This window comes from Archocentrus centrarchus, chromosome 21 (assembly GCF_007364275.1).
Source record: "Archocentrus centrarchus isolate MPI-CPG fArcCen1 chromosome 21, fArcCen1, whole genome shotgun sequence".
Lineage (NCBI taxonomy): Eukaryota > Metazoa > Chordata > Actinopteri > Cichliformes > Cichlidae > Archocentrus > Archocentrus centrarchus.
Genome location: NC_044366.1, coordinates 8,882,591 through 8,897,901, shown reverse-complemented (window position 1 = coordinate 8,897,901; position 15,311 = coordinate 8,882,591). Strand labels below are relative to the sequence as shown.

Here is a 15,311-nt window from a genome sequence, read left to right as displayed (position 1 = left end):
TAGTTCACACCAAAATCTGACCCATCTGGGTGTTGTGGATTCAAAGATGCTCTTCTGTATACCTTGAATGTGGTTATTTGAGTCACTGTTGTCTTTTTCAGACTATTTTCTGTGAAATCTAGAGATGGTTGTGTGGCAGTTTCTGAGATACTCAGACCAGCCCATCTGGCACCAACAACCACGTCACATTCAAAGTCAACTTTCTTCCTCACTCTGATGCTTGGTCTAAACTTCAGCAGGTCTTCTTGATCATGTTTGCATACCTAAATACAATGAGTTCCTGCCATGTAATTGGCTAATTAGATATTTGCATTAAGGAGCAGCTGAACAGGTGCATCTAACAATGCAGCCAGTGAGTGTACGTGTAAATAAGTGATTCCATTTAGAATATGGCAATTAGAAAAAGTTTAAATGTAATGGGCTAAAGCTTCACCTTGTACCTGTTTGGTCAGTGATTTGTGTTCTTTCCATTTAAGTCAATTTTAATGAGCATTCTATGGCTGTTATTTCTCATAAACTGTAAATAATGGCTGAAATATATCATTAAGTCTGGATGTAGTCTTTGAAAGTCAATCATTTACCTTGATACATCTCAAAGTGTTAAGGACTTAAGTGCAGCCGTCTAGTCTCACAGTGGCCCAGGTCTTTTAGGACTTCACAAGTTTGATACTTGCAGTTTTTCATTAATCCATCTGTAAGGTGATGTAGAGCGCTGCTCAACTCTTCTCTGCAACAAGGCTAAAAACAGTACTGTCTGCCATCTAGTGGCAGAAAGTACAATACACTGAATCAGATGGTGTAACTCAGTTTATGAAATGGCACACTTCGTTCACCTGCATTAACTTTGCCATTTCATTATTGTACTTTATAAGATGGCTTACTGTGACAACAGGTGCTACATTTCACTGACGTCCTTCAAGGAGGAAGTCTTGCTTCTTGGCAACCAGCTCAAACAGACTCTGGCAATTATTTTGGAGCTTTATGTAAATGAACTTTGATTTCACTGGTCACCAGTCAGATGTCATTAAAAAAAATGCTTAAAATCTTTGCTGACTTTGGTTTCATTGCTGATCCAGAGCAGATGAGCATCACAGCAGACCCCCTTCAATAGTTGCCAAACATTTAAAATGAAAGAAAAACAATTGACTCCTGCTGTGGCAAAACTTTACTGAATCATGATCAGGTATTCCAGAAAAAATAAACGTTTATATAAAATTGCATTTGAGACATCACAATCTCTGCACTTTTTCCAGTCAGTCTGATCAGTAATACTTCCCCTACTTCTTCTGTATTTAGAAAACACCTCAAGGTTGATGTTTCCTCAGAGTGTCGCAACTATACTGCCAAGGTAGTCTTAAAAATATATATATGTCTACTTCATATCAACAGCCAGCTGAAGCCATTACACTGACACAACGTTAGATCTGTATGCTACAACATGACGTGTAATATTTGAACAATTACGCTGAGTAGTGGCATAAATACTGCTAAGAAGACATAATAAAAACAGTCAGCTTCCCTTGTTGAAGACAAAATGAAAAGTACTACACAGCCATAACTTGAATGAGTGTCCAGGCTTACTGATTAAAACAACAATGGGATTTTAAAATGCACGAGAACTACAACTCTACCATTCAAGAGTCAAAGCAACATACTTGATAACTCACACGGGGTAGGAAGTAGGCCTCGCATACAAAATGTCCTTTTAAAGTATTTCACAGGTTTTCCTCCAGTTCTAAAACTATTCCAGCAACTGCGACCAGCTGTAAATGTGATGTACAGGTACTCTGGCATCTCCGGCACTTTCAGACCAGACATGTTGAATACATTCATTTATATAAGGCAAAATAATAGCTACGACATTTTAAGAGCAGTCAAATCCATTTATATCCGGACATATTGCCCACCATGTAATCCACTGATCACAGTTTATCAAGAGCAACAGGAGCTAAAAGGTAAATTTAATGATGACTAAGCAGAAAGGAGAAGATGACAATAAAAATTTAAATAAAATTTAAATTATAAGCTGTGATTCCTCATGATGCTGGTTCCAAATTGTGTGAAGAGGCTATTTAAAAACATCAAAAGCTAAAAGAGAGTAAGAACATGGTAATATGAAAAAAAATAAAATCAGCTGAAAAGCTAAAATGGTAAACTCATCATCATCATCATCATCATCATCATCTAAAAAGTGGGGGCAGTTTAAAATTCCAGTGTTTGAAGGTAATCCAGTGACATTCCATATCCAGTGGCCACATCATGTGGTGTTAACTGGTTTAAAAAGCTTTGTAGTGCGCTACAAGAACAGCACTGCATGATATTTCATCATGTGAAAAAGCTGGGTTAAGCTTATGTTTCCTCAGTCCATCGTCCAGTGTTCTTCAGCAGCTTCACATGAGTACAGAGGAAAGCTCAGAGTAGCAGAAATCCAGTGGTTCTCACTGCCAGTGCTAAAACTCGTGAAGAGGGTTAGACCTGTGTCCAAGTCTCACTTTAAGCCATAAGCAAGTGGGTGATGCTTCATGAAGTCAGTGATTAAGAGGAGCCACGTAGCGTCCTCTGCCATTATTTCTCATCCACTGGGAGGTGGTGCTGGTAAGACTGGTTTGGGTGACTGGATGGATTCGGTAATGGCAGGCTACTAACAGTGGTGCACAAACAGGAAATTAAAAACAAGGTTTTCTTCATACTGGAGCTAAAATGTTTGTATAAACCATTTTACAAAGACTAAGCTCAATGCTATGTGATTATTTAAAAAAAAAAACTTCATATTCTTGATGTGTGCAACTATGATTGTGGTCGTGGTTGTTACAAGCTGCCTCTGCTTTTGCATTTTCCTCTTATCTTCCCCACAGTGTCCCGCACATCTGACCCAGCTTGCCTGTGTGTAGGTGGGTGAGGGGGGTGAAGTGGGAAAGCAATCAGGAAGATGAAGAGTACGATGGTGGCTGCTCGTTCCTTCATCAGAGCTCAGTGGTCAAGAGACCTCTGGGTTTGGCTCCATCCTCTGAGGCTGGCAACTGACCCACAGTGCTGTGGAAGGGATGGTAAAATTACTGCATCAGAACAGTAAATATTAAAAAATGTTTTGTGTACAGGAACCCAACTTCAGAAAAATTGCAGTTTAGTGAGGAAATTCTAATTATGAACCTGTGATGGAAGACATCACTGATTTATGTTTCTACCCATTTCAATAAACAGTAAAATACATTAGCTGAATTTTTTTCCTGTACAACTTACAAAATTTTATAGTTATCCCATGCAAATTTACTGAGTCGCAGGCCATCTAAGTGGAGATGGTGATCGTGGAGTTATTTAATATAATTCAATAAAATGGCGTGCTACAACCACTGGTTGCTAGGGAAAAAAACATGTATTCCCCGACTAGTTGGCAGTGGTTTCTGAAGGTTGCTAGCTCTTGCTGGGCAAAACTGACTGCAAAGAAGGTGCTGGGTGACCTGGTTGACCATTTTAACAGTGACCACCATCGACCTCCAGCAACCACATGCAACCAGTTGGCTAATCCTGACTCTTTCCTCACAACCAGTGGTTGCCAGATGGTCGTGGACTGGTCTCTGTGCGACTGAGACTTTATCAATTTGATCCAACACTGTCAAACATCCAAAATGGTTGAAAAGTTAATGTAACAATGGGTAGCGCTCATGTGTCTGCAAAACCTCAAAATCCTATAACTCTGAGCCTATAACTCAGAAATCATTAATAGTATGACAGTAAAATTTTGTATAGCTTTGTTACATGTACTTGACCTCCTGAGACCCTGCGTCCACATATGGGGACATTCCATTTTGGCTTTGCTGCACCTTATACTTCATTGTGCTCGATAGTATTTTATACTTTGTTAAGTCATGTTGTTTTTGTTGAGTTATGCTATAAAATAACTCCCAGTGTCCACATCTGAGGACATCTTTTTTTTCCTCACAAATGTATGCAACAACCACGTAACAAAATACAACTTCCTGTTCACAGAGGAAGCTTAGCATATATACATATCAGGTCCATCTAATCACAAATAACTAGGAGAAATTGAAAATGCATCGCAAACAGGAGCTCGGGTCTCAGGAGGTTAAGCTTTTGTGTACAAACACATCAAAAAAAATAAAAATAAAAAATAAAAATAAACAACTAAAAAAAAAAAAAGTCTGGTGGGAGGCACTCACTAAATTTTCAAGAAATGACCCATATGGAAAAATACAAAAGGCTTCCTCCTTTCCTCATAATAAAAATATTAACACAAAAAATACAAAAGCTAGGCTTCACTCATCTTTGTTTCACATGCCTTTTGTGGTATTATCTGACTGCACAGCTGAGCTCTGTCATGTTTTATTTTTCAACAAATTATATTTCTTCTCACACATGAAACCTTACAATCTAAAACTGCATGTGTTTTTAAACCCTGACAGTGAAACCAGAATGTTAATGAAGTAGCTGATCCAGATCACGATCCATCACTATTTACAGGTTATTGCCCGTAAAATGACAAATGTGTCCTTGACCTTAACTGGGTGAAGACCCGTTAGGTGATCAGGAGGTAACACAACTCTTAAACATTAAAATCTGCCATAAGATCCATAACATGCAAACTCTTGCTGTTACATATTTCGAAGAACTGAGGCATAAATAGGAAGTCAACTTGTGCTGCAACTTGTACTCAGATTTGGATTTTTCAAAAAGTGAGTCAGAATAATTGTGCAATGTTTGGTTTGTTATACTTTGAATTACAAAAAATAGTTCTCATAAAATTCAAATATTTAATTTGCAGCCTGTGCTGTTAGAGAAACACCTACCTTTTTAAAGTTATGGTCTGCAATGTGTTAAATGGGAGACTATATATATACATAATACAGAACTGAAAACAAAATATCCACAATGACTTTACATTAAAATCTACTTATGTTCGCAGTCTTTACAGAAAGGGTAAATTGGATTTGATTTTTTTTCTGCCAATAGCTCTTAAAGAGAAACCTCTTCAGAAACTCGTCACTGTTTTATACACCAGAATAGTGCCTTGGCAAAATTCCTCCTCATAGTGAAGTGAACCAAGGAGGAGCCTTTTTCCTGCTCTTCTATAACGATGTATAAACAAACTTTTTGTGCTCTTGGTTCAAAATGCAAAGACTATTACCTGCTGGAGATGGCATTACGTGTGTGAGTGAGGTGGGGGAGGGCTGAGGTGAGAGCTGCTCCCCCATCTGAAGGGAGAAGAGGGGTGACCTTAGATGGGGGGTCAATGTCGAGCAGGCCGTTAGTAAAGACGCCAGGAGGCTGCATCAGAAGGGGATGAGGGAGAAGGAATGAGGTCAGTTTCTACATAGCCTCTATTTTAGCCAAAGTGTACAGCAACTACAGGAGTGCACAGAAATATAAAAAGGCTTGTGTACCAGTTTCAGTACAAAGGATGCAAGTTAAAGCAGCATATAACAACATTTTATAATATTTCACAGCAAAACTGTGAATAAAGAGAGGGATACAAAAAAAAACAAAAAAACAACTCCTGCACATTTAAAAACAGACCGATAAACTCACAGCAGTTGTAGGAATGATCCAGCGAGGTGTGATGACAGGTTTGGTCGGCTGCGCTGGTGGGAGCTAAAACAACATCAGAAGACTGCTGTCATCAGTCATGCTAAATTTAAAAACACTTTCAACCTACAGTTGACCTCAGAGACCGAAACACTTAAATGATGTAAGCAGAAATCAATATATAACACTGCTGAACCCCAACATTTTACAACAGTATTGAACAGGCATTTATTATGAGCTTAAATGTTTTATCTCCCAATTCTAATAAAAGTGAATATCCTGAATCAATCATCCATATTAAAGTAGAAACACCTTTAAATTAAAATCCAGTATAATCTGAGCCATGTTCAACCTATGTTGAGACTGCTGACGTGTGTGCACACCTGATGACTGTGTGTATTGTGTCTAAAATAGCAGGTTTATTGTTGAAATCCAGTCAGGAGTATCTCATGAGTCACCCAAGCCACTATGACTGTGGAGGCAGTCACACATACATGCAATGAGTATTTCATTGCAGATTATTCAGTACATAGTGCAATAATTCTTACCACAGGAGATGGATCAGTGAAGTCAATAAGGTTGTCAGAAAGCGGGGCAGCACTTTGCAGGTCAGCCTCCTCTGCTTTAACCTGCAACATGATGCAAATACTCTTTACTACTATATACAGGCACTAAAGAAACCCCTCTACCTCCTGTTTAGATACACGCTTTAAAAATGCTTCTGTGTATTCTGCTAAAAAAATTAAACAGAATACAGGACAAACAAGAAGGCTACAGTTTTATTAGACACAAACTGCATAAGGCTGAAGCCTGAACCTACTTTTATAATCACTATATACTCATCATCCACATTATCAGGTAGACCTGCTCATCTGCTCATTAACATATATATCTAATCAGCCAATCACATGGTAGGAACCCAGTGCATTTAGGCATGGAGACATGGTCAAGATGACCTGCTGAAGTTCAAACTGAGCATCAGAATGGAGAAGCTGACTTTGAACATAGCATGGCTGTTGGTTTAAGATGAGCTGGTCTGAGGATTTCAGAAACTGCTGATCTAATGGGATCAGCCATCACACAACCATCTCTAGCATTTATAGAGATTGGTCTGTAGAAAATATACAGTGAGCAGCAGTTCACTGTTTGAAAATGCCTTGTTGATGTCAGAATAGCCAGACTGCTTCGAGCTGGCAGGAAGACAGCAGTAATGGCTCTTTTCCACTAGTACCTACTCAGCTCAGTTCTACTTGGTTTCATTTGTTTTCCATTACAATTAAGTACTGCCTCAGCAAGGCGGCCGAAAGTCCAGTGACGTCATTTATATGCGACACAAACACAAACGGTCACTCCATCTAGCTCCCTCATCAGCCACCAAGCACAAAAATGTCTGTGTTGATTAGTGTGTAGCCATTTCCCTTGTTGCCAGGTTTCAAAAACGGCCGGTTTGATTCTTGTGAAGGAGTCGCTCTCATGACGCTGTGACGTCGCTGCCTGGCCAATCAGTGGCATGCATTCTGCTGACGTTACATTTGTTGACTCAGCTCGCTTGAAACCCCGGCTGAGTAGGTACCAGGTACTACCTGGAAAACCCTAAAAACTGAGTCGAGTCAAGCTGAGCTGAGTAGGTACTAGTGGAAAAGATGCATAACTCAACCACTTGTTACAACCAAGCCATGAAGAAGAGCATCTCTGAATGCACAACAAGTTAAACCTAAGCAGATGGGTACAGCAGCAGAAGACCACACCAAGTGCCACTCCTGCCAGCAAAAAGCAAGAAACTGAGTCTATAATTCACATGGGCTCACCAAAATTAGACAGCAGAAGATTGGAAAGATGCTGCCTGTCTAAGGAGTCTTGATTTGTGACATTCAGATGGTAGGATTAGAATTTGGTGTAAACATTAAGCTGGACCTTACAAAACCACTGAATGAAGCACAAACTGTATGTCGCATTGTCACGGCAATATGTATTAATTTGGTAATTTAGAAAATGCATAAAGTGTTGCACTTGATTCTAATCTGCTGCTAAGTCTTTTACACTGCTGGAATTGCTGCTACTAGAACACACATCAAGAATACCTGTTCAAGTGAATTTCACGTTGATCTGCTAACAAACTAAAGCGATTTCCATGTCTCCTTGGGACAGTAAGCTTTAATGCTTAAATGGCTCTAGTTTAAGGTTTCAGAGCTCTAATGTGCAGCTGTCACCTTAGAAATAAACAGCAGCAATGAGAACACACCCAGCAATAAAATGATCTGGAATTAAAAGCTTTACCACTCTGCGCGCTAAATCACTAGATTGACAGTTTGTTCTGGCATTAATCGCATGTCCTTTTTGACAACAGTGTTGTATTTTACTGGTATTAATGTTCTTTAGAGATCTCTGGTGTAGGTGGCACTCAGAGGGATCATTTTCTGTGGAAGAAAAGTCGTAAGACGTGTGAAACTCCCCTTTCAGACTGGTCTGATTATGCCAACACCGCCTCTTTCATGTGAATGCGCAGGGAAACCCTTGGTTAACGAGCTGATAACCAGCTTCGTTTGACTGTTTATCTGACTTTTGATCGCCAATGCTAGAGTGAGTGAATCTAGAGAACGGAAAGATATCCTGGGTATGCTGAACTGGCCCAAGTATTGGGCCCAAGTCTCTTGAACATAAGTTCATTGTACTCAAATGGCCTCCACAGTCACCAGATCTCAATCTAATAGAGCTCCTCTGGAATGTGGTGGAATGAGAGATTTGCATCATGCATGTGCAGCCAACAAAATCTGCAGCAACTGTGTGATGCTGTGATGCCAACATGGACCAAAACCTCTGAGGAATAATTCCAGCACTTTGTTGAATCTATGAAGAATTAAGTAGTTCTTAAGTAGGGAAGGTCCAACCTCGCACTAGCAAGGTGTACCTAATTAAGTGGCTGGTGAGTGTGAATGCATAATAGTAATGGATATCATTATTAAGTCACTAATTGTTAGGTTAGGTTACCTTTAGTGCCGGGCCTTCACTCGTAGACTCAGAGGACATCTTGGGAACACATGATTTTAAATCTTCAGCTAACCTCTCAGCACTGAAGAACAGGAACGAAAAAAAAAAAAGCAAGTATGAGCAAATTATACAAAAGCTGTTGCAGTCATTGTAACTTTAATAATCTTTCAGATGAACAAACAACTTTTACACAGCACATTTTTCTCTTGTTCAAATTATTTACTAAATCCATTAATTCCATCACACAGCACAAAATTCAGCATATTTCCTGTATGGCTCAATGAGCAATCAAAAACCCCCAAGAACAGTTTCACCACTATTAAACACAAAACAATTTCATTTGCTATGTTTTCTTAATAAATGTCTTAAACGATTAAACAGCAATGAAAACTGAACAAACACTCTTTAAAGTCATGAATAAAAGAGGAGTTTTAATATTCTTCAGACTGAAGCAGAAAATGGCTGAAGCATTTGCTGCATTAGTGAGCACAGAGCCACACAGCATTGAAAACTGTCTGGTCAAGCATCTGCGTGTGTGTCTGTTTTTATGTGTCACACTGCTGTAAACACTTTGGGAGCAGCAGTATCCAGGCAGAACTCCAGTCATGTGATTTAACACACCCAGATGCACGCACACATACATTCTTGCATTTCTCAGGCACACCAGCAGATGGCAGCAAAGACTATAAAGAACAAGCTACACCTCTGTCTCCAAGGGATCATTTTAATCCATACTATTAATGCTTAACATTCTGTGCGGGTGATGCAGGACATTGGATTTGTCTCTGAAAATTTCACATTAAGCTTGGATCTTATTCATTAAATCATATCTTTACACCCTTATTTTAAACTATTTGTTTATCTCCTCTGTTAATTTCTTCTCGTGATCTAAATAGGCAACTTTCATGTTGTTTCCCCTAAGTGCTGTTTACTCTACTCAAGTTTAAAATTCTATATAATAACATATGATATTTTTATTAAAGAGGAAAATACATCAACTTCTGCAAACAAAGGAAAATCAGACCCTTGCCTCACCTTAAGTCACCCTCCAAAGCCTATTCTGACCCAGGAATTAGCCTTGCTGATAACCTCCAAGTGTAAGCACAGCAAACTATCTGGATTTTCTTTATTCTCATCACATTAATTAATCTATGCCAACACTTAGAAGACTTAACTATAATATATGAAAGATTAAATGCAAAAGCATAAAGTAAAAAACACCAAAGAATAAATTAGTTCATACAAACACGCAGGCTCACCTGGCTCCTGCAGATGAGACCAGGGAGGAGGCTGGCTTCAGCAAGTCCCAGGAGTCTTGGACGTCAGGGCGGCTGCTAACAGAAAGAGATGAGTTACTGCCCAGTCGCCCAGTACGCACCTTCAACCTGGCAGACAGGCACACATATTTTTATTAGTTTGTTGCCGACATAACGCTCATTCCTGCATAAAATATTCAGTGTGATTAACAGAGAAAGAAAAGGTTAAACTGATCCTACTACATTAGGAAAACCTCAGCAAAAAAGTTTAAAAAAAATAATAAATAAATAAATAAAACTTTTAAGCAGGTTTTATTTCCATTTTATGCATTTTTAAAAATAATAGCTCCAGTAAATCCTTTTAAAACAATATGTTAGGGTCACAGAAAAGGGCAACATTTGTTAAAACTGTCAACAACAGAATTTGCCAAATGTGCACCATTTACTGCTTCAGTTACAAGCCGGGTCGTGGAATCGCTTGTCATTCTGTGGAGCGCTGCCGAGCTGGGGGTGATGTAACGTTGTGAGCTATGCTAATAATCCTTATACATATTCAAGAGGTTAATCAGCTTGGGCAGCAGCAAGTGCTGTGATTGGCTGGGACAAAGCACTGACAGTTGGCATGAGTCAGTAAGATGAAGGAGGGAGGGCTGAGTTTCAAGACAATGAAGCACGAATGACAATGTGCGCCTCATGCCAATAGTACAATATGCTCTCCTGCATAAACATGAAGATTTTGCAGAGTTAAATAAAATGCAAACTCTAAGAGGTAAGATTACTCTCTTATTTATTCAATTCTGAAGTTGAACATAATAAATCAGTTATTATATTCCTGAAACTACAGGTCAGTGAAAACATTCGTACCTTGCAGAAGCCTCATGTACGTTACAGTTTTTATCTCCAACCATTATGACGTGTTCCTCCAAAGAGCCCTGCACAGGGGAAACAGAGGCGTTTATTAGCAGGAGAGGGCTGCTTGAACACATAAAGCTCCACTTATAAGCAGCTAGAATAAATATTTACAAAACTATACATTTCTGATATACTTTAGCTGCTTTTTAATTCCATTTAAACAAAAAAGCACAACAAAACCCACAATGTTTAATTAAAAGAGGCGGAGATTTTTAAACTTACGCTGACCAAAAGTTCATGTGTGATGGTAAATTTTCCTCATTGTACATCTAAACGCCAGTCATCTGAAAAGACTACTATCTTCAAAATCAAAAAAATAATAATAAAGTCTACAATCTTTTCCAAATCAGTTTCATATTTAGTTTCTTTAATTCGGTTTATAAAAGGAGAAATAAATCCCTAATGATTTGTTTTTAAAAAATGACCTTGAGGTCATTTTTATTCTTACAGATAGAGTACTGACTCTAAAGGGTTAAATCAATGTAAAGTAAACTGGAACATTATCATATGAAGACTCAAGCGCTTAAAGTGTATTATCTAAGGGGTCTTTGCTCCACCCCCCGGTCTGTTGCACACCTTAAGGGCAGCTGCCTCAGCTTGAGCTTTCAGGATGTTACTCTTCAGATCCTCTGGGGTGCGCAGTGGAGTGACAATTGGACTACTGCCTGCACTGTTCAGACCGCACTTCTCTGTGAGCTTCACCATATCGTCCTGTTGGAACAGGGTCAAATGTCAGAGAGGGTACATCATGCTATCCCACACATGTCACCATTTTTCCATGTTTGTTTATGCTGAATTGGCAGTGAACTATACAAAAGGATTCTGGAGATCGGCCACATGTACAGTGATATCGATAGTGAGTTTTGAAATCTGAGAGATCTGTGACATTTAGCATGTTTGGAGTGTATAGTTAGTGTGTAGTGTAATCATGGACAAGGTAGATGCTAGCCAAATAGTAATCAAAAGCAGACTCAAATGTAAATACTGTCTCCAGGTGTACAACAGAAGCAGTGACACACCTGGAAGTGTCAGGCCTGTGATGTACTCCTCTGTCATTGGGTGGACAGGAACTGTTGTTTCGAGCGGCACAAACAATTTGTGTGGCATCAAAAATGCCTGAGGCATTGCCTGTATTTTAGTATAAATAGTTACTGAAAAAACTTTTTTCAACTCAGATTTATGTTTATTGTGTGACTTTTAGGTCCAATGTGGTAATACAGTGTGTCCAGAGGGCTAAATATAGATTTGTTAGAACAGAATAGAATGCCTTTATTGTCATTATACAGGATGTACAATGAGATTGGAGGATTGTTCAGGATTTCGTTGACGTCACAGAGACACGCTATCATTACCGGATCAGAGCCGACCAAAGGTGAGTGAGACCTACAAAAATAAGTATTAAATGGAGGGACCTGAGTGTAAATATCCGTTGGTCAGTTCCTTGAGTAATGTTTAGTGCCTTAGTATTGTCAGGCCTATATTTTTTATGAAGTGCATTCGCCCTGAAATGTCCTGGCCGCGGTGACTCTACAGCGATGCTTTCCTGTTACAAACACGCACTGGGTACTTCGCTAGTATTATATAAACACACACTCACCTGGTTGTTCATGGCCATATTGACATTGATGTTATTTCTTGGAGCAGCAAGAAGCGGACTGCTCTCCAACTCCAGCTGCTTCAGACGAGCTGCTGCTTCTGGAGAATTGCACATAAACAAACAAACAAATTAGATACAAGCAAACCAACTGAATTATAGCCTTTATGTGTGTTTGAATGAATGGAATTACAAGAACAGTTCTCATAATCTCTTCTCATTACACTTGATGTCACTCTTCTTTACCTATTAACAGCACGGCATTACAATCAGCTCTGGGGCTTGTTCATAACTGACTTGATTAGGTGTAACTACTGCTAGGATTAATAGAAAAATGTAAGCAGAGGCAGTGTAACTGAATAAGCAGTCAATAAGATTGCACCAAGAGACGCCTCCAGGGTTGAAAATGAGGCTAAAACCAAAGGGCCAAAAAACTGCACTTCCTCTACCGGCCACTTAAGACTTTCTCCAAGTGTGAGTAAATCCCCACTGGGTCATTCCCTGTGAGCTGACCATCACAGATTAGCCTGAAAACATTCCAAAGGAAAGATGAATTTTTGTACTTATGCAAAATTTCATGTGCCTAATGTTTTTTCCCATAAAAATAAAAATACTTTAAGGGATGACAGTAGGTGTGATTTTAGATATTTTTGATCATTAGTTTTTGAGGCACCATATTTGAATTCCATTATTTAGAAAACTACTTCAAAATGTTTTAGGGTAAATATCTGGTACCATGGCTCTATGAATATGGACTCCCAAGAGTGAAGGTCAAGTTAACACAGAATGATGGATCCTTGAAATCCATAAAATATTTGAATGTTTGATCTCTGACAGCAGATTTGCAAGTAGGGGACTGATATCTTGTTTACAGCTTTTTATACACAAGGCACACGATATCCTTACGGTAGCGCCTGTATAACAGCGCATGACCGCAGACACCTGTCTCCCTTGGATGGGTGTTCTGGAACGTACTTTTTGTTATATACTTGTGTACAGTGATATTAAAGTTGAATCTAATCTAATCTAATCCTTAAAAAGAGTCCAAATCAACTGAATGGGTTCACAGATATCAAAAGCCAGAACATGGAAAACACATTTTCCTCTAACTTCAGTGTGACAATCCCCAGGTACCACACCATGTATACCAAATCAAAATTAACTGTGTTACAAAGAGCAAGTTTCTGTTACTATATCCAAAATAAATTTCAAAAAACAATTTTTGAAATACTCATATTTGTGTCTCGATCATGACTCTCCTGTTGGTGCTATGTGGAGCATTTTAATGAACTCATCTGTCCTCTCCAAACTGTCCAAGAAGTTTGTGATGCAGTTTTGGTAAGCACTTTATTAATCTGTTATTTAGCAATAATTAACATGCAACAAAAACACAACAACATATTGTCTTTGGTTGGAAGGAGTGAGTTAGTGGTGTCAGTATCTAACAGTGTCCCAAAAGGGAGATTTACTGGATTATAGCAGTTTATACAAAATACTGTCTTCTAAAACAATATTTTAAATACTGGCTATTTCTGAGTCTGGCAGTAAAGTTTCCATCTGTTTTATGGTTGCTGTAGCCTTACCAGTGAGACTGAGTGGATCTTCTGTAGTGACACTAGCACTGGCATAGGCATTGGATTGGCCGGGCTCCTCTATAGCTGTGACTGCAGGGACAACAGGAGCTCTGAGGACATCATCGACGCATGTCTCCATTAGGTCAGCAACCACTGGCAAACTGGAGGCAGCACAAGCAGAGTGAGGAGGACAGAGAAAGAGAGAAGAACAACAAATGACAGATTTAGCCATTTAAAATTGGGATGTGGATGGATGGGATATAGAAACACAAAGCGTGGAGGCTATTTTATATGTTTTTAAACCAAAAACTGGAAGAAAAAGATTCTGGATCATATAGCTTACCTCTGTAAGATATGAATGGACTCTGCAATGATGATAGAACTGACCCATGGTGATATAGCAGCAGGCATTTAAGAGTAACATACCAATATCCAAAAAGATATCAAATTAATACTACTACAACCAAAAGAAAAATATGCAGAATATACATATAATCTGCTGTCTTTAAAGCTAATTTTAAAAACAAATTATGTGTAGATTAATAATTAACAAATACCTAGCTGAAAAATATCTGGAAAAGACACATTATAAAACACCAAATTTAACTTGGTGGTATGATCACTTTGCCAACAATGTGGTCAAGTTACTGAATTTTCTACCTGACAGGTATGAGACCAAAATGTCCCAAATCAATCATGTCTCCTCCTGAGGTAAATACACTTCCCACAAAATAACTTTTGCAGGAAATAATGTGGTGTAATATTCTCAGAATTAGAGGTGCTTGAAGCAGAACATTGGTCACATGATTTTAGCAGAAACTCTTCCAGCAGCTTTGTAGCCTGAAGACACAGCAAAACATAATAAGTTTGTTGTGTATTACAATACACTGCCTGAAGAGTACAGGAGTTAAACTACAACACAAAAAGATGTCAAGAAAAGTACAGTTCTTTGAATGAATCTGTTAAGTGATCCACCGACCAACCACGAGGATGAATCCACCCACCATGTGGGAAATAAGACAGGAAGGCAAATATGAGAGATACATATACCATAGAGGAGACACACACACTCTCCTGGCACTACTCCCTTGTCTTATTCAGTCCTCCAACATGTGGGTAGCATTTTTAAATCTCATTTAGCACGTTTCAATATCCAAGATACAAGTTGAATTACAGCAAAAGATTATACAAAAATCCTACATCATTTGAACTTAACATGAGCCCAATAATCCAAAAATCCTTTACGGACAGTGTATACAGACTCCTATATAGATTCCTACGCATTTGGACAATAACATTTTTTACCTGTATACACAGTCGCCAGGATTTGGATTGAATATTACAGTGTGAAAAAAAGTAAAGGTATCAAACTAGAGCTGAGCAGTTTGGGAAAATATCAATACAGTATTTTTCTGGGTGATATTACAAACAGATTTGTTATATACC

The 15,311-nt window shown here is 38.7% G+C and overlaps 1 protein-coding gene across 6 annotated transcripts in view; it reads right to left on the bottom strand.

Annotated features, from left to right (window-relative positions):
* Positions 1–1,156: 1,156 nt before the first annotated feature.
* The window catches only part of epb41l5 (erythrocyte membrane protein band 4.1 like 5), a 43,932-nt gene continuing 29,777 nt past the window's right edge, over positions 1,157–15,311 (bottom strand). For 2 of the 6 annotated variants that reach the window (XM_030757858.1, XM_030757859.1), the window contains exons 17-26: positions 13,875–14,026; positions 12,295–12,392; positions 11,274–11,408; positions 10,650–10,717; positions 9,789–9,914; positions 8,530–8,611; positions 6,090–6,170; positions 5,545–5,607; positions 5,144–5,283; positions 1,157–3,033 (exon numbers count right to left, since the gene is read on the bottom strand). In XM_030757858.1, the coding sequence (XP_030613718.1) occupies positions 2,964–3,033; positions 5,144–5,283; positions 5,545–5,607; positions 6,090–6,170; positions 8,530–8,611; positions 9,789–9,914; positions 10,650–10,717; positions 11,274–11,408; positions 12,295–12,392; positions 13,875–14,026 (1,015 nt within the window). In that variant the 3' untranslated portion in view covers positions 1,157–2,963. The remainder of the gene's footprint in view (positions 3,034–5,143; positions 5,284–5,544; positions 5,608–6,089; positions 6,171–8,529; positions 8,612–9,788; positions 9,915–10,649; positions 10,718–11,273; positions 11,409–12,294; positions 12,393–13,874; positions 14,027–15,311) is intronic. The other 4 variants (XM_030757860.1, XM_030757862.1, XM_030757861.1 and 1 more) reach the window with 3 other exon arrangements.